At 32.8% G+C, this 21,971-nt stretch overlaps 2 protein-coding genes across 5 annotated transcripts in view; one reads left to right on the forward strand and one right to left on the reverse strand.

Annotated features, from left to right (window-relative positions):
• Positions 1 to 807: 807 nt before the first annotated feature.
• LOC144966480 (nucleolar MIF4G domain-containing protein 1-like) lies at positions 808 to 21,075 on the reverse strand. Of its 3 annotated transcripts, none has more exons than XM_078903070.1 (15): positions 20,973 to 21,075; positions 19,968 to 20,101; positions 19,088 to 19,210; positions 17,967 to 18,147; positions 15,880 to 15,996; positions 13,536 to 14,079; positions 12,698 to 12,897; positions 11,828 to 11,949; positions 11,273 to 11,366; positions 8,235 to 8,468; positions 6,644 to 6,772; positions 5,619 to 5,749; positions 2,596 to 2,760; positions 1,876 to 2,007; positions 808 to 1,165 (listed from the first exon to the last, which is right to left on the reverse strand). In XM_078903070.1, exons 2-15 carry the CDS (start codon positions 20,094 to 20,096, stop codon positions 890 to 892), a joined length of 2,577 nt encoding a protein of 858 aa, XP_078759196.1. In that variant the 5' UTR covers positions 20,097 to 20,101; positions 20,973 to 21,075; the 3' UTR covers positions 808 to 889. The 3 variants fall into 3 exon arrangements, with proteins under 3 accessions (XP_078759196.1, XP_078759198.1, XP_078759199.1); XM_078903072.1 differs by having other exon boundaries at positions 20,931 to 21,075; XM_078903073.1 differs by having other exon boundaries at positions 20,947 to 21,009.
• A 271-nt stretch (positions 21,076 to 21,346) lies between these two features.
• LOC144966481 (nucleolar protein 14-like) overlaps positions 21,347 to 21,971 on the forward strand; it is a 30,128-nt gene continuing 29,503 nt past the window's right edge. The window contains exon 1 of one of the 2 annotated variants that reach the window (XM_078903074.1): positions 21,347 to 21,470. The gene's annotated coding sequence lies outside the window, so the exon portion shown is untranslated. Of the gene's footprint in view, positions 21,478 to 21,971 lie in introns of both variants that reach the window. The other variant, XM_078903075.1, reaches the window with a different exon arrangement.

Consider the following 21,971-nt stretch of genomic DNA (forward strand, 5'->3'; position numbering starts at 1 on the left):
ACAAACAAACAAACAAACTTTGATATACCCACTTTCTTTTAAAGTGACTAATTTAAACCATTGCCATTAGTGTTGATGCGCTATATTAAAAAAATATAATTAAGTGCTTAGCTGAATATTGATTAATAACTGAAAGTAGCCAGTTAGTTGTACAATGAATAGAAAGAGTCGTGTATTGGACTGAGGAGTGGCTCTCTTTGATGACAATCTGAAAAGGTGTGTATGATGTTATATATGTATTTTTTTTTTAATGTTGTTATTAATTTGATTATCATTTATGCATTTTATTGCAGTATGAAAAATGTAAATAAATTTTTATGATATCATAATTATTGTTCAGTCTGATTATTTTAAAAAACATTACTCCCAGCTTTATGTCATTTTATTGATATGGAAAATTAAAGCTGATTCCTTTTAACTTGATCTCCCTGTGTCTGACGATCCCTTGGATATAGAGGAAAGTTTACTCTCATGGGCTAATTTTTGTAAACTTTCTTTTTCATCTCGGTGTGGGAGACTTTTCTTGATCTGCAGTCCACAACTCTGGGTCTTGTGGAATTAGCTCAGGCACATTGAGATTAATGGGAGACCATTACCTCTTAGGCTTCTTCCCTTTCAAGTGACTCTCCGTCCATGTTCAAGAAAATTTGCCAACCGGTCATGATTTTGTATTTAAATGTTTCATTTTTTCCCCTAATAATAATATTAAACCTAAGACTTTTTGAAAAAGGGTGTTTTGCTTAGGCAAATATGTATTTATGTAAAATATATTAATTCAGAGGAGAAAAAAAAAAGACAAACACAGCCTAACAATTCATCTTTTATTTCATTGATTGTAAAATCATTTCAACATTTCTACACATATATATAACACAAAAGTCTCTTCCCATCACATCAATGTGGACTGATGACTAAACATTGCAGCCTCTGCTTTATCAACCTTTTCTTGTAACTCCGTACTGGACAAACCTTTGACAGTTATCCCATTTAAGTGGACTCTCATGAACACTTGCAGGCCTGTCCGTAATGACTTCAAGGTGGGATTTGGCGCAACTTTTTGGAATATTTCAGTCAAGGTTCCAATATTATGGGTACAGAGAATTTCACTCAATACTTGAACCAGGAAACGAATCATTTTCTTGCTTTCCATTCCAAATTCAACAGCCTGAGTAAAACAAAACAAACAACAACAAAAATAGAAACAATTAATAAATCAACAAAACAAAATTTATCAATAAAAAAGAAAACCAAGGTCAATGTTATTTGTTAACAACAGTGAATTAGTGAGCCAAATTAGCATAAATGAAAGTCTTGTTACTCACCCATTCTATATCACATGTATAGGACAGGAGGGATGTAAGTAATTACATATATCTGATTTCAATCTTTGCAGCCATTTTCCTCCCATAAGTGTCATTATTCGACTAAAAGTTACAATTTAAGTCATTTACCTTATCTGGCTTGACTTATGCTGACCACATTATAGAGAAGAGAGGTCCAAGATAATAACGTTTGTAAAGCTACCTTTTTTGTGACAACCATCCAGAAGGCAATATAACAATAATATCCTAGATGTGACTCCCACTCACCACAGTTTTCTATTTCTTTTTTTTCTGACATATTCGAAGTGGAGAAATGTTCTAAAAAATCATTGTATCTACCTATTGAGCTAGAACAAAATGCACAAATTAGCAGGTCTGATAACCAAATGCGATTATGAACTTGATTTAACACTGTTGTAATGGATGATATTTTGCGTCGGGTTTGAGAGTATTTCCATTACAACAATGAGACCATAACAATCTGGGTTATCAGACCTTCAAATAAGTACACACCGAGCTAGAGCAATCCAAATATTGAAATTTAATATCTTACCTTGAAGACAGACAATGAAAGCGCTTTACTGAGAAGAAGGTGGGAGAGTAAATGACCTAGCTTGGTCCTGCATTCTTTTGTCATGGAGTTCACTTCTTTGAATTTATCCCACATTGTGTGAAGGACAGTTATCTGGAAATTTGCATGATTATAAAATATAAATGTAATTTGAAAAGCAAATTTGTTAAATAATTTTCATTTTCACTTTGTCATTACCAACTCTCAACAACATTTGATGGGCTAATTGGCAACCTACAATCCACTTAGTGAGGGTGAAAAATTCTAGACTGACAATTGCTCTAATCTATGAATAAGTAAGCGATATCATCTATGGACAGGTTTATATCAATTAGTTCCACCAACAACATACACTAGGAGAGACAATTTACTGTCTTTATTTCAATGTGGCACCTGATTAAAAAATATACATCTCTAAAAATAATGTAAATATTTTTAAAGTATTTTTTTTGGTTAAAATCTGTTTTGAGAGTAAAATCAAACTGTTCACTTAGGATATCAATCTGTGAAAATTTCACAAAAGGTCACCCACGACTATGCCTATTGCAATCCTCCTTATCATTGGGGAGAAAATATGTGATAGATTTTTTTTATCACTTTCACACAATTAACTAAAAACTGTATGCCATCAACCAAATAAAACTTTACATAAAATACCAAAAAAACAAATTATCTCAACTCAATATTTTGTTCTATACTTACCATGAACCGACGATCAAATGAACAGAATTTTTCCATGAGAAAGGCGTAAAATGGATTGTAAGTTTTCTCATTGACACAACAATGGAATACAACATGGATGATATCCCTTTCCTGTGTTTTGTTCAGGCCAAGGCACAGCAGTCTGGAGAAGGCATCTTCAAAATCCTTGAGTGATGAAAAAAAGAGCACAAATTTTCTTATTTTTATAAGTCTTGATGTAAGAGACAAATATATTTTTACTAATATCAAATTGGGGTTCCAGTAACTCAATCTGTAGAGCATCCAACTACATGCAGACCAGGCTAGTGTTCTATCCATATGGTAGCAAGCAATGGTTACCTTCCAGTTTAACAATTAAAAAAAAAAGACTGTAGAAAGCAGGATAAAGCATACAAAGGGCTAAAATTTTATCTTTGGTAAAATCAAATCTCAGCTATTTTTGACTTGGTCATTTTGAATGAATCAGCACTGGTAACTATAAAAACTGATCCACTGTTTTATGTGCTAATAACAGCGAATATAACATCATTAAAAACAGACAATACCAAAGTGTAAATAAAATATCTTTGGAGATTATTATCAGACCTGCCAACCTTCCCAGGATGAAAAGTGTATTCCATGACCCTAAAAAGTGTATTTTTTAGCAAAAAAGTGTATTTTGTTCGCACATGTGGAAAAAAAGTGCGCACTATACACAAATTTATATAAAAGTTAACACCAAACCCAAATCAAAATAAACTCTGATCTTCATCATTCAAGCAATCTCTAGTGATTACAAAATTATCGATTTATCAAGAAACTAAAACTTAATGGCCATTTAAAATTAGCATAAGGCTCAGAAATTGTAATATCAAAGGAAATTGCTTTCGAAACACTCAAAGAAATGACCAAAAGACCCTTAACATGTTGGTAGTATTGATGCTAGTGTCAGTGGAAGAAGTGTTGGTTGTTGTAGCGATGGTGCTCTAGTGGTGGTGGTGGTGGTGATGATGATGAAGCTGTGGTGGTGGTGGTGGTAGAAGTGATGTGGTGGTGGTAGTGGCAGTGACAATGCTGTGATGGCAGTTGTAGAAGAGATGATGTCATGATGTTGATGGTAAGAGATGGTGATATCTGCTAGCCCAGTACATCAGTTATGAGAGAGTTTTGAGATAAAATATCTGGGAGAGTAGTCTTCAATTCAATAGATGACAATTTGCAACAGTAGCAAGATATTTTCCATATATGTTATCTAATGATCCATATCTCTCTCTCACTCTTTTTTTTTTTTTTGAGAATTCACTACTACTACTACTCCTACTACTACTACTACTATTACTTCTATATACTACTAATACTATTACTTTGGTCAAATGATGGGAAATTCGCAAAGTATGTAATATACAGAGACAAGTTAAATACTTCTAAAATGGTTCTAAAAAATTCATTTTGAACCAAATACCGTTCTTAAAGCTGCCCACTTTGTAATTCAAGACTCGTACAAAATAATAAAGAAAAAAAAAGATTATTATAAATTTTATAAATCAAAATATAGTAATTTAGTTATTATAAAGGGAAATAACCCATTTATGTTTAAGTTAATTAGCAATACAGTTTTTAATCTGTCCCTGCGGAAAGTTGCCATTTAAAACCCCAAAAGTTGCAAAAAGTTGCCATAAAAAAGGGCAAAAGTTGCCATAAAAAAGGGCAAAAGTTGCCATAAAAATTGCCAAAAGTTGCCAAATTTTGCGGAACATTAGCTGACAAGGGGGGGGGAGAGAAAAAATTGCGATTCGTAAACGCACAAACAAAGGCCAAAGTTTCAATTTAAACCACATCTGTTTATTACCTCAGCAGCAGTAATAATGATAATGATAATAATACAGTATACTGGCGTTATACTGGCACGGTCAGTCATCACCAAAAAGTGTGCTAGTATCCGATCGTGCCGGAATCCGATAAAGGCCTTTAAGGCCCTTGGACCAAGAGATTCTTTGTATCTCCTGATTTCTGTAGCAGGCACCTCTTTCATTCCAGGCAGAGATGAAAGATCAGTGTCATCAAACATAATAAGTCTGCTAGGATAAAAAAAAAGGCAACTGTTTAATAAATTGAATCCCTGGTTGGCCTTCTGTGGACATATACTTGTCCAACTTTTGACTGGCACCAGAAAAGGCCTGGCAGAACTTGTCCTGCATCTCCAGTTTTTCACGCTGGTCCATGCCTTCAGGGAAAAACCGCTCTGCCTCAGGCAATGACATGCCACACGCATCAATTTAACTTTCAAGTCCTCCAGTCTTGACCATGCCTACAAATACACACACATAGAGTTATCGAACTCAAAGCCCAGTCTCCAAGGGTTGTGCGGTCAAAAAAAAGCTCAGTATCCAGTTAGTTAAGGGAAAAGTCCACCAAAAAAAAAAATATTCAGGAAAATCGCAAAAATCGCGGACAGTTGCGGGTAACAGCTAAAATCGCGGCCGTGAAAAACGACGGGGACAGTTTAATTGAAGGCTTCATAGTCAAAGATGTTGGTTCAATTAAATTTTCACTTAGAATTTTCTATCTAATAAGTGGCAAAAGTTTAAATGGGGTCTGAGACTATTTAAAGTATAAAACAAGCTTATATGCATAATTCTATGCAAATCCTCAAAAATGTATGAGAAAAATATTGGTGAAAACCGGCATCATATAAGCAACTGAAATGATAACTATAGTATTGAATGTGATGCATCATTCATTCAGAAACACGGTCAACAGTTGGTGTACGACACGTGTGTATCAATGCATCAAATGTATCATCAATATCATTCACATCACACATCTTTTTAAAAAATCGTATTAAATCCCCTAAAATCGTAAATCGCGTATTCTGGGTCCAAATATCGTACTAAAATACGATTAATCGTACTGGTTGGCAGGTCTGTATTATTATTAAGTGAGCATGTCAAAGTTTTGACTCTAAATTCCATTTTCCGGGTCCAACTCATCCCAACAAAACCATCTTGAGACCATGGGACATAAATACGTTAAAAATATCTTACCTCACTAGTTCCTATCACACAGAAGATATGTCTTCGCACATCTGTGTTCATTCCTTGCTTTTTTGCCAATTTCAGTAACTTCTTGTTCATCCCTGTTAATTCTAAAGTTGCCGCAGTCTTTGCAGTAGCCTCTGTTCAAGTAAATAATAATAAGGATATAAAGGTATAACTTTATTACAATGTTTTTAGTGATGGGCCCTATATCAGAAGCTTTCCCTTTGAATAAGTATGAAGTACAGTCTGATAACTTGGTGTTTAGAGTACTTGACTAACTCTTTCAGCGCATTTCCATCACAAAATGGCTGACACCTGATTGAGGCAACATTAGAATGACAAGCAAAGACAAAGCAATATTCGAATTCAGCGCAAAATCTCAATTAAAATACCTCCCTAGGGCCAAATGATTGTTCTGATGAAAGAAATGATACCATTGGTTCAATTTATAGTACTTTTTGTAGAAAGTAGAATTGGATTACATTATTATTTTTGCCTTTCAAGACCGGCCGCACTGTGCGGCCATTGGCCAATAGAACAGATTCTTCTCTGGCCGCACAGTGCGGTCAATGGCACTGAACGAGCTAACAAAACAGACCTGTTCGATTATGCACAAGGTAAGGAATTTTCTCTAATTTTAATTTGCCACCCAGTAGTAATTGGGTAGTTGGGGCTAAATTAGATCTGGCAGAAAAGACTTTACAATAAAAGTATCCAATCCAAAGGATTACAAGCAACTATAAATATATATATACTGTTCAAAATATGCCTTTTGCTAAAATTTAAAAAAGTCTGAAATTTTTTTTTGTAAAGGGCATGTATGAAAATGTTTCGTACAAAGCTTCATCAAATGATATCATCCTTAATTCATAGAAAAGGATGAATATCCATCTAGCTTCCCCTTAACCACTGCCTTTAAACAACCAATAGTTTCATCTTTAAAAAATATTTCACCAACACTGACCAAGATCAAAAGGAAAATTTTTAAAAAGTCAGTCTTCCAACTTTAGATGATAGCAATCACAACTAACCTTTTTGACTGTCCGTCTTTGTTTTCCTGCCATCCCAGGCTGATCCCACTATCCACCACTTTCCACTGCTGTCTGCCTTCAGCAAGTCCTCGAGACTGATCGTCAACTTGTTATCACCAAGGGCTTGACCTGTATAAAGGAGATAAGCAGTACAGTAAATCACTCACTTTCGTTTTTTTTTCAATCAAATGCTTGTGGGTTTGAAGTCAAGAGGTAGCACTTTTATTTTCCTCAGGACTACTAGGTGTTCCTTATATTCCTAATTCAAAATTCAAAACAAAACTGCTGTTTTGCGATTTATCACAAACTGCAAATCCACATCAAACAAGCTCTAACTACCAACATTAGAACATAATGAAAAACTTTGATGGTCACAGTAATTTACAAAACAATCAATAGCCATAATACAACACTCACGATTCCTAAACTGTAGATCAAATCCACTTTGAACATAGATCAAACAGATAAACAAAAAGAAAAGTCCACACATTAAAATTCTTTAACTTTCACATTAGGACTGAAATTCATTAAAACAAGTTTCTTCCCGAGAACTATAAAAAAATGGAATTCATTGCCAGGAATTGTCATCAACAGCCATCACCATTATTTTGTTTTGTCTTGCTATTGTTACTACATATTTGCCCCCAGGCCTTTTCCATCTTTTGATTCAGATATACATTCATATTATACATTATAATTTCCTTTATATTAGAAGGCTTAAACTTGGCAACCTTTTCCCTTATATATAAGACTGTGATTAAAGTCTCCTTTAGGAAACTTGATGCATGATAACAAAAATATTTAAGACTATAGAAACAATCTATTTTTCATCGGTTTCCTAGTTTGAATATTGACAAACGATTAAGAAACTGAAAGATTGGCACAATAATAGTAGCAGGTAATCTGGACACACATACTTTTTGAATAACAAATATATATATATATATATAGAGAGAGAGATAGATATGAGAGAGAGAGAGAGAGAGAGAGAGAGAGAGAGAGAGAGAGAGAGAGATAGAAGAGAGAGAGAGAGAGAGAGAGAGAGAGAGAGAGATAGATAGATAGAGAGAGAGAGAGAGAGAGAGAGAAGAGAGAGAGAGATGAGAGAGATGAGAGAGAGAGAGAGAGTAGAGAGAGAGCAGAAAGAGGAGAGGAAAGAGAGGATAGGGGGAGAGAGGAGGTAAAGAGGAGAGAGACAGGAGAGAGAGAGAGAGAGTAGAGAGAGAGAGGGGAGAGAGAGAGAGAGAGAGAGGAGAGAGGGGAGAGAGAGAGAGAGAGAGAGGGAGAGAGAGATGAGGGGGGGGGGGGGGGAAGGTTGATTTCCTCTATGTAGCATTCATATGTATCAATTTATTGCTTTCTCTGGAAAGCTTCACTTAATTTGTGACCTTTATTGAAAAAAAGAGGTCAGTGAATTTTTTCTCAAGACCATATTTTGACAAACAAAAAGTCAACATATCTTCAAGCTTCGAACTGCATTTTACAACACAGTGTTTCATATAGCTGCCCTAGTGATTTACATTTCTATTTTGGGCTTCTCATTGGCTAATCTTAGTTCCATCTATCACAGTTTTATCAGATATTTACTTACCACGAAGAAACGACTTTGTTATCTTTCTCAAATGTGCCAGATGTGTGGGATCATACCCAGGAATCATTCGCATATTATTGTTACGAACTGCAGTTAAAATGTCAAGCATGAATTTGACTCGAGTGTCCATCCCTTCCTCAGAAGCGACTTCTGCCTCCCTAGCTTTAATCTGGATATCCAAAATGATGATTTTAAGTTGGGCTGGATCGTCTTTACGTAATGTAAAACCAAGAGCTGAAATATAGAGTAGATATGGAATCATTATTCAGACTTGCTGCCTTGAAATTTTAAAATTTGGTAGGAGTCAGGGGGAAAATGAATCAAAAGTTTTAGTCATTATAACTACTCATGTTGAGATTAACAATTTGCCCATGGCATAATTAAGTAATGCTTCAAAATTATAAACCAATCTCTCCACATTTAACAAGTTTAATTGAACCAAAGATGCTTATGTAGTTATTAAGTTAGAGAGAAGAAAAAAATCCCATTTAAACGAATTTAGTGTAGTAGAAGGAAGATGCGATAAATCAAGCACTGTCAACACTGAATCTGCTGTTCAATTATTTGGGAATATGAATGACTTGTTTTATAGCAATGATCATATATGCTTATTAATTAAATGCTTGAGAATTTGACTAAACCATTTACCATCATGCCAAAACATTAAATTTTATTTCATCATCAATTTTTGCTTTTAATTGAATGTTAGTTTTATCACGTTGAATAATTGATACTCGCTATATATTTCTTTAACTCAAAAAAATTTATGGAATTTGTTATCAAATTCACAATCTATCTTCAAGGTTAATTTTGTCTCTAATAAAGTAGTGACACACTACTGTAGCATTCAATCCCGCTCACTCTCGATTTTTCAACCTGCCACGATTTTTTCCATGATGAAATTAAATCACATTTTGTTAGACTGATTTCTTGAATTAATCAATTTTTGAGGGCAAAGATTGCTTGCGATTTGAAGTTTGTTGCAATTAACCAGTGACTTTTATATAGAACTAATTTTGTATCTTGGGAAATATTGCGATAGCCGATTTGCGATTATCTGGAGTGGACTGTATATATATATATAATATATATATATATATATATATATATATATATATATATATATATATTATATATATATATATTATATATATATAGTGATCAAAAGAAAGTATACACTTATTTTACCTACAGAATTGGTATGGAATATTGTTCTGGTTTATTTAAAACCTATGTGTAATCATAGTACTATCATTTATCTTTCATTTTGTTAGAATTTGTAACGTTTATGGTTGATCTTGTATGCAACATAGACTTTTAAAAACATGACCTTCAAAAAGGGAAGTATCAAGTCAAAACATACACTATGATTTTGACAAACAATGGCATTTTAATAAAATTACTTGCGTTCATTTCATTTGAAGTGAAGGTGAATCTAATTCAATCAATAACAAGTATGTCCCCCGTTCGCTCCAATCACAGCATTGCATTTCCTACGCATGGAATTGGTCAATGTGGTCAGCTGGTGTTGAGGAATGTTATCCAAAGTTGTTCTTATGGCGTGGAACAGTTGCTCATTTGGTGGGTCTAATGAACGAACTTGGCGGCCGATTATGTTCCACATATGTTCTATCGGATTTAGATCGGGGGATATTGCAGGCCACAGGCTGATAATGTTCACATTATTTTTATAATATATTTTAATTTTTAACATTTTAATATTTTAATATTATTTTTATATTATAAAATCCCTTGTTACAATAGCTCAGTGGGATGGTGCATTGTCGTGTTTAAGTGGAAATTTAGGATGTTCGTGTAAAAATGGAATAATATGGGGTTGTAAAGTGTGCAGGATGTACCTTGCACCGGTTAGGGATACATTTACTTGAACTAGAGGTGTCCTACAGTCTCTGCTTATTCCACCCCACACCATCACTTGTCCATATCCTCTGTTTGGGGATTCCAAGACACAAGAATGGTGAAATCACTCATGTGATCTTCGGTAACAATGTAATCTACCGTCATTTCTTCAAATCACAAAGCGTGATTCATCTGAGAAGAAAACAAATGACCACGCATGCATTGTCCAGCGCATATGAGCACGGGCCCTGGGAAGACGGACCAGCCAGAAGAAAACAAACGACCACGCATGCGCTGTCCAGCGCAGATGAGTATGGACCCACTGAAGACGGGCCAACAGGTGATGTGCTCTTAGAAGTTGTCGCATCAACGGACGTTTGCGATAATGTCATGCTCTCTAAGTCTGCAACGAACAGTGTGTCGACTAATTCGTGTACCTGGGAACTCTAGCGCAGTTTCAGTCGCTGTCCTAAAACAATCCCGTGCGTATAAAACGGTCCTCACCTTGTGTTGTTACTCGTCGTCTGCCAGTTCGATTTCGGTCCCTTACTGTTTGTGTTATTTCAAATCGATCCACTAAGGAATATACAGTTCTCCTTGTGATATTAAACATTCTTGCGACATTGGTCACAGACTATCCAGCTTGAAGATGACCAATGGCACGTGCACGTTGTTCTAAACTAAGACGTGGCATCGCATAGATTAATTGATGGTATTTGGTATTGTGTTTTCCTGACTTGAAAATAGTTCAAGAAGACACGGATGACAAAAAAATTAATCTACACACTTCCTGTCCATGGTAAGGGGCTAAAAGGTTATTTTAGCATGTGCGGCACGTGGTGAGCGAATTTCAGGTCAAAAACAAAAACATTGACTATCGGTACACAGAAAGGCTAGTGATAAACAACTCAGTGGAAAATCATTATCCTACATGAATGGATAAAAAAGTAACGACGATTTTAAATGTGTATACTTTCTTTTGATCGCAAGTATATATATATATATATATATATATATATATATATATATATATATATATATATATATATATATATATATATATATATATATATATATATATATATATATTTATAATAGGTTTCTTAACTTGAACATCGGACATGAAACATTCAAATGAATAATCAGATGAGATACAATTTTATTGATTTTAAACTTACTCTTAAAAAGCAGTAGTAAAAGTTCAATATCCCTAGCATTGAAACGACCAATAAGTTTGTGGATGATGTCTGTTATGAAGGCAGCACTGACAATCTGAATTAAAATTAAATGGTACAAGCACAAAAGATAAGAGAAAATATAATCTTCAAACATCGCAATGAATTAATCAAATTAAGAAATGTAAGACATGCATATTGGTTTATAAAGTTTTAAAATGTCAATTAACTTAGCAGCAGCCGAGCATTAGCCCTGACTTTTATCCAATAGAAATTTTAATGCAATGATAGCATGCAGAAAGAAGAAAAAGGAAAAAAATATCATTGCGAAAATTAAAAAAAAAAAATTAAAAAAAAATAACAAACCAAAAAACCTAGAAAGAAACGATTATCATCATCACTGAGAAGTAAAAAATATGACATGTTTCTCCTTCATTTCAGGAGTTGTTTTTCTCCGGCTATAGGAAAATTTCATAGATAAAATAACAATATTTATATTATCATGTCACAAATTCTGTTTTATTCTATGCAAATTAAATAAATTCTTTAAATCCTTGCCTGAAAATTGTACATGTTTGAAAGGAGCATTAATATATTGTCAGCTTGCTTTCCACTCCCATAATCTGGTACATCAAATAGTTCCTGAAATTTGACTGCCAACTTCTGAAGGAAAAAAGCTCCTGGAATTTAAAACATAATATATAAGTTTAAAATATGAGATAAAAACGCAATATTTGCCACACCATCCATGAAGTGCTATTATTATGTACAGAATCTTGATAGCTAAAACAAAATGATGAAAAAAAAAAAAAAAAAAAAAAAACAATAACAAGTTTGACATGTAAACATCCGTCTTTGAACAACCAAAGAATTATTTTTCAATCTTAAATTTTCATTAATTCATTCATCATTTATTTATAAATTCATTTGAGATGTAAAGTTAATAGAGAGTACTAATAAGTACAAAATAAGTACTAGTTCATATAAATGCACTGATCATAAACTGATTGTATACACTTCAGAAGAGGTCAGTATTGACACAGGATATTTCTTTTTAAAAAAGAGTTTAGGATTATTGACAAAGATAACAATCGTGCTAATGAATAATTCTGAACATTATAACTTTAAGCTGTATGCAAAGAAAATCGAGACAGATGCCAATATCAGGTAAGTTTTACGTATAAACTAAGTCTGGGTTATCAAAAGGAATAAAATAACAAAAGTTGGTCAAAACCAATATAATTTCAAATAAGTTACTAAATATCAACTTTCTTTTATAAAATTATTGTTAGCTAACCCTGAACTTATTTCGACTTATTATTTGTTTTTGTTTTTGACTACCAACAAATTAAAAAAGAATATAGAAAAATCAATGTTTCAAATTCAAATAATATGAAAAAGTTTTTAAAATATATATATATCACCTACCCACTTCAGATCCAACATTTCCATGAAGAATGGCAAGAAGCATGGCAATTTCAGCAACCAAACGTTCAGATGTCAATGCAGGCATGACCACAGCCTCTATGATAAGGGCACACAGGGTCTCATTGACAGCAGCTCGGCTGTTCTCCAAGTAAAACGATTCCACTTTGTTGCTGAGAAACTGCATGGTTGCTTCACTAATTCTATAAACAGTGGAAGAAAATGATGACTTATTGCATTCATTACTTTATAACATAAAGCTCTAGATAAATCAAAATTATCGTAAAATCAAATAACAATAAAACAAATGAAAAGAAATGAAGAAAATAATATATATTTTATCCCTATCATAGGAAGGAAAAAACTTGACCCTAGTCATTGCTCACTTTGTGGTCAATATTCGGTTATCTATTATGCTCTTTTGATCTTACCTCAAAATAGGCTCTAAAAATTACCGCCCCCCCCCCCCCTCCTCTCCCCAACATGACATTGATAAAGGAAATAGTTTTATAAGTCTAATTACATTTTTATATATTTGCCATACACCATTATGTAAATGACACCTTTGAACTGCCAGCGTTACACTTTTTTTTATGGTTTTAAAAAGATGACTTCTTAGATGTTTCTTTTTGAAAATGAACTAAATCATTGCTGTTTCATGATACACAAAATATGATATATTTGTCTTAAGAATTTCTTTAGCATTGTTTATCAATGACTAACTAATAACCACTGATTTTCAGCAACCATTATGCTAAAATTTAAAACATCCTTGTCTATTGCCAACAGGTTATCATCACATTATTAATCAAACAAAAACAACATCATAATCTTAACTTACTTATTGACCAATCCTTTCAGACTCTTCTGCAAGGCTTCATTTGGCTGCCCACCTGCCATCATGGCCCTTTTGGCAGGAGGCACATAGGCAGATGATACAATGTTACCGTCTTTGTCCCTCAAACGACCATAAATGTCTTCTTTCAATTCTACTTCCTCCTCTTCGAGCTTTCTCTTTTTAGAAGGAAGTTCACTGTCATTGTTTTCATCAGCACCCTCTCCATCATTTGATAATTGATCCTGATCCTCTTCATCATTATCATCAATTTCACCCAAATCCTCGTCTTCATAATCATCTTCGTCATCATCATCATCATTGCCACTATTCACATCTGAATCCTCATTCTGATCTTCTCCCTCGAAGAATTCATCAGATCTCATACTTTCATCATCATTAACAACATCATTATCATCTTGGGACAGAGAGAACTTGACACTTTTCTTTTCTTTCATGTTACTTTTCTTTTCTTTCTTGGCTTTCTTCTTTTTCAAAATAGATTTTCCTACTTGTGAGTCAGGGTCCCAATTTGATGTTGTCTCTGTGTCTATTCGAAAAAGAGAGAGATGGGAATGGGGTAGAGAGGGAGAGACATAGACAGATGGTGAGGGAAAATTTTTAATGAAATCCTAAAGATACGTGATATCAGTAGTACAAAATATATTAAAATTTGATAAGTATTATCTAAATCAGATTTAATACTTCACATTTTACAATAAAATAGTTCCTAATTCCTTATACACAACTACTGCAAAAGTATGGTAATTAAGCAGAATATGACAATATTTCTAATCACTTCATTAGAGACGAGGACAGAAATGAATTGCACATTAAGTAGTGTGAGACTACGGAGATGCATCTGGCTCATTTTGAGCCTCAGCCAAAGTTCAGGTCCTTTGGGAAAGACCTTCTCCATAAAATTCTCCTTGTCATATAAGTTTAATAATATTTGGAAGCCTCCCTGGTGCAAACTATTGTTGTCTTGATCTATAAGTATTGTCCAAGTAAATATGTGATGTCAATCAAAAGGAATAAATAGGATAAAGTGCTTGAGACATGACAATTCACTATAGTAAAAGCAACATTTATTTGTTTATGCATTACTATTATTATTATTATTACTACCATTATTATTGTTATTATTATTATTATTATTATTATTATTATTATTATTATTATTATTACCATTATTATTGTTATTATTATTATTATTATTATTATTATTATTATTATTATTATTATTATTATTATTATTATTATTATTATTATCATTATTATTATCATCATCATCATCATCATCATCATTATAATACAAATGATAACAATTATTACTATCATCATCATCATTTGGAGTGAAAACACCTTATTAAGTCATGAAGTCATGATGAATTTCTTTTTCAGCTCATTGTTTTGTTAGTAAATTGTCACATTTTTCAGTAAAAATACAGAATATCTCCTTGGTCATTCAATGGAAGTAAATATCATGCTGCTTAATAGCAGTTGCTTTAATCAAAAAGAAGGAAAGGGATATGAGTCTGAAGCATTCTTCACGATTCATTTCAATGTATCCACATATTAGTTAATCTTCTATTCTCTCACTTTCTTTCTTTTTTTTCTTTTCCTTGCAAAGGTGAAAGAGTTGGAGAAATTTATTTTTTTTCCGCAACACAAGAATAAACAGAATTATGATATTAGTTACTGTGGTTGTTTAGTTTCATGGTATCAATGATTGTACTTTTAAAGTTTTCTAGAATGTTGCATCACAGTGACAATGGCGTTTGATAAAAAATAGGCATCAAAATTATGAATTACAAAGTTATTAATCTTAAAAACATTTGATTTGCTTTTTAAAAAATGGGTACACATATACTGTATTCAAAACTGTACCCGCAAGCAATTTATTTATTTTTTTGATCAGCAGGAAAAACGTTTTTAATGCTGACATGATTCTTTATTTCATAAATTGTTCCTCAAACAAGAGAACGATTTCAGACAAAAAACAGACAACAAGGCAATGATAATTACTATGATTCTCATCTCGATCATGCCAGATCACCTAAAATAATCTTAATAATTATCTTGTCAAACATGCAATCTTTCACACAAATCACACTTGATTAGTTAAGTTGAAGGCACTTATCTGGTACTTGATAAATCAACATTAACATATTGGGAATGAAAGCTAACTGTATTTCATACAAGTAACTCACTTATCAAACCTTTAAAAAAAACAAAAAAACAATGGACAGTGTAAGATAATAGTGAAGAGAAACTTTACATGGAATAAGATGACTGATACAAAAAAAAAGTAATTATCTCAAAGTACATGGTGAAAATTACGAATTACCTGACCCAATACTGTCATCAAAATTCATTTCATCTGATTCAGACTCAGAATCCTCCATGTCTGGTCCTAAATCTTCAAAATCTTTTATTTTGTCAGATTCTGTTGCGTCTAGAATATCTTGAAAGAGCTAAGGAAATTATATGATACATCTAGGAAGATAATAAAATTAAATAGCAAATACTTTACGATACAACTGTTTTTCAGTATGTATAGTTTTTATAACAACAGTCAAAGTTGGTAATAGAACGCACTTTATTGGAACAGTTGCTTCATCGGAACGATTTTTGGGGCCTAATTTTTTATATATAATTTCTACAGGTTACTCCAAAATTTATGGTGGTACCAGAGTGAAGTGATTGCAGTATAATGTCATCAACATCAGAGTTGAAGAGAAAATTAAGATAATTAATAAAATCTCTCCAACTCTGATGTTGATCACAATAAACTGCAATCACCTCACTCTTGGTACCATATTTGGCAGTTCAGAAAAGCTGTCAACTTTATGAGTTGAAAAACAAGAGATAAAATGAAAACAATAAGAGCAGTAAATTATGTCTCTAAGCAAAAGCTAGCATATGTGAAACTGGCTGAGAAAACCCAGAAGGTTGCGACAAGCTTTGATTTGACTTATGAGCCAAAATCAAAGATAAAGTGCATTTCTAACATAATTTAATTTTTTTTTTGTACATTATCATTCTTAAACCTTTCAAGAATCGATTCATGATTGTTATAAAACTTGAAAATAAAAGTAAATGTGTTTATCTTTTGATTTTGTAAGACATGTCAATCACAAAATTCAGATTAAAAAGCTAGATTTTGTGGCTAAACATCTATCTGTTTCAGATTCTACCACCGCCACGCTTATACACCCAATCCGTTCATGTTATACGTCAGACAAAAAGATTTTCACACAGCTTTCCATTCACTACCAATGCGCATGTACACAACACAGCATAAACAAACAAGAGCGTCTGTGCATGTCTAGATTCCAGGAATTTGGACAGGCGGTTTAATCGTGTCTTGTTTTCATTGCAATTTCTAATTTCTACTTTCCTCACAATCCTACCTACCTATCTCAATGTCTTTACAATCTTATTGAAAATAACGTTTTTATATTGTTTACAGTATTCATTTATCACACCAGAAGATCTACATCTCTAAGGACAAGTTGTTTAAAATGGAGACTGATAAAGTTATGGCCCACCTCAATCGGCTTGGTTCATTCGATCTCGAGAATCTTGCTCATTCTATCACAATATAATTGAAATTATCTGCATTTGTCTCTTAAATGTAAGTCTTAATATTAAGCAATGCTTCAAATATTTTGGGGTTCCCGATAGCTCAATTGGTAAAGCACTCACTTCACACAAAAAAGGACCAAGATCGATCCCTGGTGCAGCCTAGATGTTCACCCAGCATGAAATGGGTAGCTGGGTCTGTTAGATCTGGCAGAAAGTATTTTGCAATAGACTAGCATCCTAACCAAAGGGAAGCAAGCAATTGCTATTTCCATTTCACATTAGAGAAACTGGGATAAACTCCGGCTCCTATGGGTCTAAAGGCTCTGGCGGACTACTTTTTCAAATATAATTTTAAATACTCTGACACAATGTTTTAATTACTTTGACAGGAGTCAATGATGGTCTATGTGTTCAATTGTTTTAGGTTGCCGTACTTTTCATTAATTTTTTGTCAAGGATTAATAACATAACTATGCTTATATCTGGGTAAACATGATATAAAAGAGTTGCTTATTAGCACATCACAATGTTATATCAGTAAGAAATAAAAATAAAAAAGTTTTAAACTCAATTTTCTCTGTTTTCAGTGTCTCCCATAACGTCAAATTTTATCCAGAAAAAAAATTGTAACTTGGGTTCGAATAAACATAGAAAGAAATTTTAAAGTGGTAAATGATCTGGAAGATGTGATCTACACTACTGCATACATAACTCTATTTATGAAATTTGGTCATCCTTCCAGGTTTTCGAGTCAGCCACATACATGTATAACTGAAAAAAATGTTTGACCATTTCTCTGAAATTGCCACGAAATATTATTTATTATTTAAATTTAATGAAGGATACAATCCCAGCCTTCATCTATAAAAGACTGCGGGAGTTTTGACTTGACTTTCCTCTTGTTGAGTTTCAACTTTTTCTCCCATTTCTTGATTTCAATGTCATCTTCATTTAGTTCTTCTTCTTCATGTAATTTCTCTTCCTCAATAGCTTTCTGTTGTAATTCTTGTGCTTTTTCTTGTGCGATCTGAAACAAAAGCATGTGAACAGAATGAAAATATCATTAGGGAGACACTTAGAATAAATATTATATTACTTCTATATCTGATATTTATTTATTTATTTGTTTGTCTGTTTATTCATTCTTTTAGATATTGAACTTATTGAAAATGTAAATTTAAAGTATTATTAAGGATGTTTTAGGTTGAATCTCAGTATTCAAGCTTGAGTTTTCACAGTTTCTCTTGTTAAAAAAATGATTTTTATCGTTAACTATTTTATTCCTTTGAGGGGAATTTTTAAAATTTTTTTATTTATTTTTTTTTTTTTGTGTGGTAAGAGCCACTCTTAATCACTGTAAGAACAATGATTCATGAGCTTGTGCCAGGTGACTTGTTCAAGGTCACACATCACAGTAGGTGAGTGTCAAAATAATTACATCAATCACAAGTAATTTTGGCAATGTAAAGCCTACATTGCACATGCAAAATATAAAATTTAACAACAAAACTTCTATTGTTTTACTAAGTTTATTGAAATGTCATGAACAGAAGAGATCTAGTAACCATTAGAAAAATATGATGGCAAAAGTCTATAAAACGACTTTAAAAGCCACGAGTCAAAATTAAAGCGTGACAAGTTTGTAACCTAAACAAAACACTTTAACTTATGAAATTGAAAAAAACAAACAACATATATATATTTTCCGACTGATGAAATGAAGGACATAGAAACGTTCGTTTTGGCTTAAAAATACGTGAGTGAATTCATTTATTTTTATATGCTCTAACCTAAATTATCGAGCACTCTCGTACCTACACCAACAAGTACCCACTAACACTCATAAATATATATATATATCAAACAGCAAGAAAATAGAAATTATACTATTTTTAAAAACATATTACACATCAAAGAAATGGTTTGAAAAACAGACAGGGTGAGCATAAACTCATCATCATACCAACCTGTGCTTTCTGTTTCTTCTCAGATTTTGTCTTTTTCTTGTTTTCTTTTGCTTTCTGTTTCATCTTTTCATCCCTTTGGATTTTGCGGTATGTATTTAAATCCTTCATTTGTTCTACCAAATCCTATTATAATAAACAAAGTAGTGTGAGCTGTTTAAAAACTATCAAAATCAAATGACAATTAATAGAAATATGCCAATATATAATCTGACCAACATAATCAAGTTGCCATTTGAAAAACACACATTACATGACAATGAAACAATGAAAGCTGTAGTTAAATTCACTCACCCAAAATAACAAACAAAAGCAAATAATAATATATCAGCCATTAAAAAAAACCAAAAAAAAACATGAGCATCGGGGTCCCAAGCCAACAGCAACACTTATAATTTTAGACATGACACTAGACCTGTAAGTAATGTGTTGGTAGAATTCTTTTTTTTTTTTAAAAGGAGACAACACTGTTCTGGCGAGGTACTCATTTTACACTGAGTGTGGAAAGAGTATGTGAGTAAAGAGCCTTTTCTAAGGACTAAACCTTGAACTTCCCAGAGCAGGACTTGAACAACGGACTTAACAGGTTGAAGATGAGAGTCATGTCACAAAACACCACTAATTATCCGTTAGTGTGTGACACTTTAGTCATGTTTTTAACATAAAACAAATGGATGCACTGTGCTCATCTCCACATTGATGTCCAAAATTTTTGTACCATTCTTCACATAAAAGCAGTGTGGAAATATATCAACAATGAATGCACTGTAACCTGGCCCTAATACATATCTTTTTCAATATATATGTGTAAATTAAGCCTGCTCATAACCCATATTTTGCAGATGTTCGTCATAAAATACATAAATATTATAGATATACTTACATATTTCCTTTCAGAAAATGCAAGCTTTCTTGCTTTCTTCAATTTTCTCTCAGCCTTCCTTTTTTCTTTACGACTCAAGGACTTAAGAGGGGGTCCCCGAACCCTGTGTTTAGCTTTGCTAGCTTTCATTGCACCTTAGTTGAAAAGATAGAATATAATATTTATTGATAGAAATAAAGGAAAGTTTTTATCATCTACGTCTGTTGGATATTTCAAAGATGGGAGGCAGCCTGATCCCTCCAACAAAGCAATAATATATATATATATATATATATATATATATATATATATATATATATATATATATATATATATATATATATATATATATTTTTTTTTTTTTTAATTAATTTATTTATTTATATATTTATTTATTATTATTATTAAAATCATTATTAATTTTTTTAATATTCATTTTAAAACAAATGTATACTGACAAAAAAAATACAACGTCTGGTGACTCAGTCAGATTTTTGTGAGGAAAAGAAGAAGAAGAAGAAGAAGAAGAAGAAGAAGAAGAAGAAGAAGAAGAAGAAGAAGAAGAAGAAGAAGAAGAGAAAGAAATAGAAAAATAAGAAAATGAAGTGTCATCAACGTCCTTTCTCAATTTTTGAAGGATTTCTGGACTTGTTCTGCTCTTGCAAACATTTTATTAATTTTATTATTGAACCTCCACGCATTTGGAAAAAATAAAAAATCAGTAAACAAAAGCGAAACATCTTCATTTATGAAAGATAGTTAATCTACTGTAAACAGATGGCACTAACTACTTAGAATACTTAGAAGTAAAGTTGCTTATTGCATCTAGTTCGCCAGCCTTGGCCTTAGCCTTATTCACTTATTAAGCCTTAGGCTTAGTAGGCAACCCTCTCCCACTATCTGCACATCCATGATTATATTAAGTATTACTACTACTAGGAAATTTAAGACATTAAATATGTGAAGAACTTGGGAAAAGCTTACAGCGTGAGGTTATTACCAATATAGTATTCTATACGCCTTTACCTTTGGACTTTAAAATAAAAAAAGTTATAAAAGTAAAAGCAACATTTTTATACGCGAGGAAAATGAAACCGAAAATGAAAGTAGGTGTCCACTTTCCCTTGTACCTATATGAAGTAAAAGAGTGAATGTGAGTAGGTCGAAGACCCGTATCTCTAATCGCAGACATAAGATCAAAGTATGTTTTTAAAATGTTATAGAAAGAAAAAGAAAATTCTTTATCTTATGCCATATCTATGAAGATTTTCATGATCTAAAGGTGTATGAATGGTTTAGCGAATGTCTTAAGACACAATTTAGATTAGATGATGAAGATAAATTCCTTTTTAACAGCAAAACGGTATTGATTATTTTCATATGCAAGGGAAGCAACTCGCAATCATAAACAAAATCAACACAATATCAAGACGACAAACTGCGGCATGCATGTCAAAATTTAGACAAATGTGTGGAGACCTTTTAACCTTTTTGGATAACCAGATCTAGAAAACACTGTTACGAGTTACGAGTAATTTAATTTTCCCAGATTCAGTCTTTACTTGATATTATTTTATCAGACCTTTGTTTAGGCACTTTCACCGATACGATTTTCACTGCCGTCGTTGACGCCGCTATCGCCTCGAGAAGCTGTGACCGGTTTTTACGGTCCTGCGGAGGGGGCCTACGGATATCTACGTATTTTTGTGTTTTTTGATAAAGGAACGGGGTCATGTTCGGCATCATTGTTTTCTGGAGATCGCGCATTTTTCAACAGTCTTTGTTTCATCGAGATCCATTCATTGGTTCAGAAGATACAGCAGAGTGAAGAAAGGCAAGTTTTTACTGATTTACAATTTTATTTGTTGAAAATATAATGTTTTCAAACTTTATTGCAGTTAAAGCTTAACATTTTAATGTGTTGTATTCCAAATTTCATCTCATTTCATCCACCGGCAATGTGTTTTTTAGAACCGTAAAGAAAGGCGGTCTGATACCACCAGACCCGAAGTCGAGCGGAAATCT

Source organism: Berghia stephanieae, chromosome 2, assembly GCF_034508935.2.
Source record: "Berghia stephanieae isolate SIO BIC M18660-M18661 chromosome 2, UCSD_Bste_1.3, whole genome shotgun sequence".
NCBI classification, from domain to species: Eukaryota; Metazoa; Mollusca; class Gastropoda; order Nudibranchia; family Aeolidiidae; genus Berghia; species Berghia stephanieae.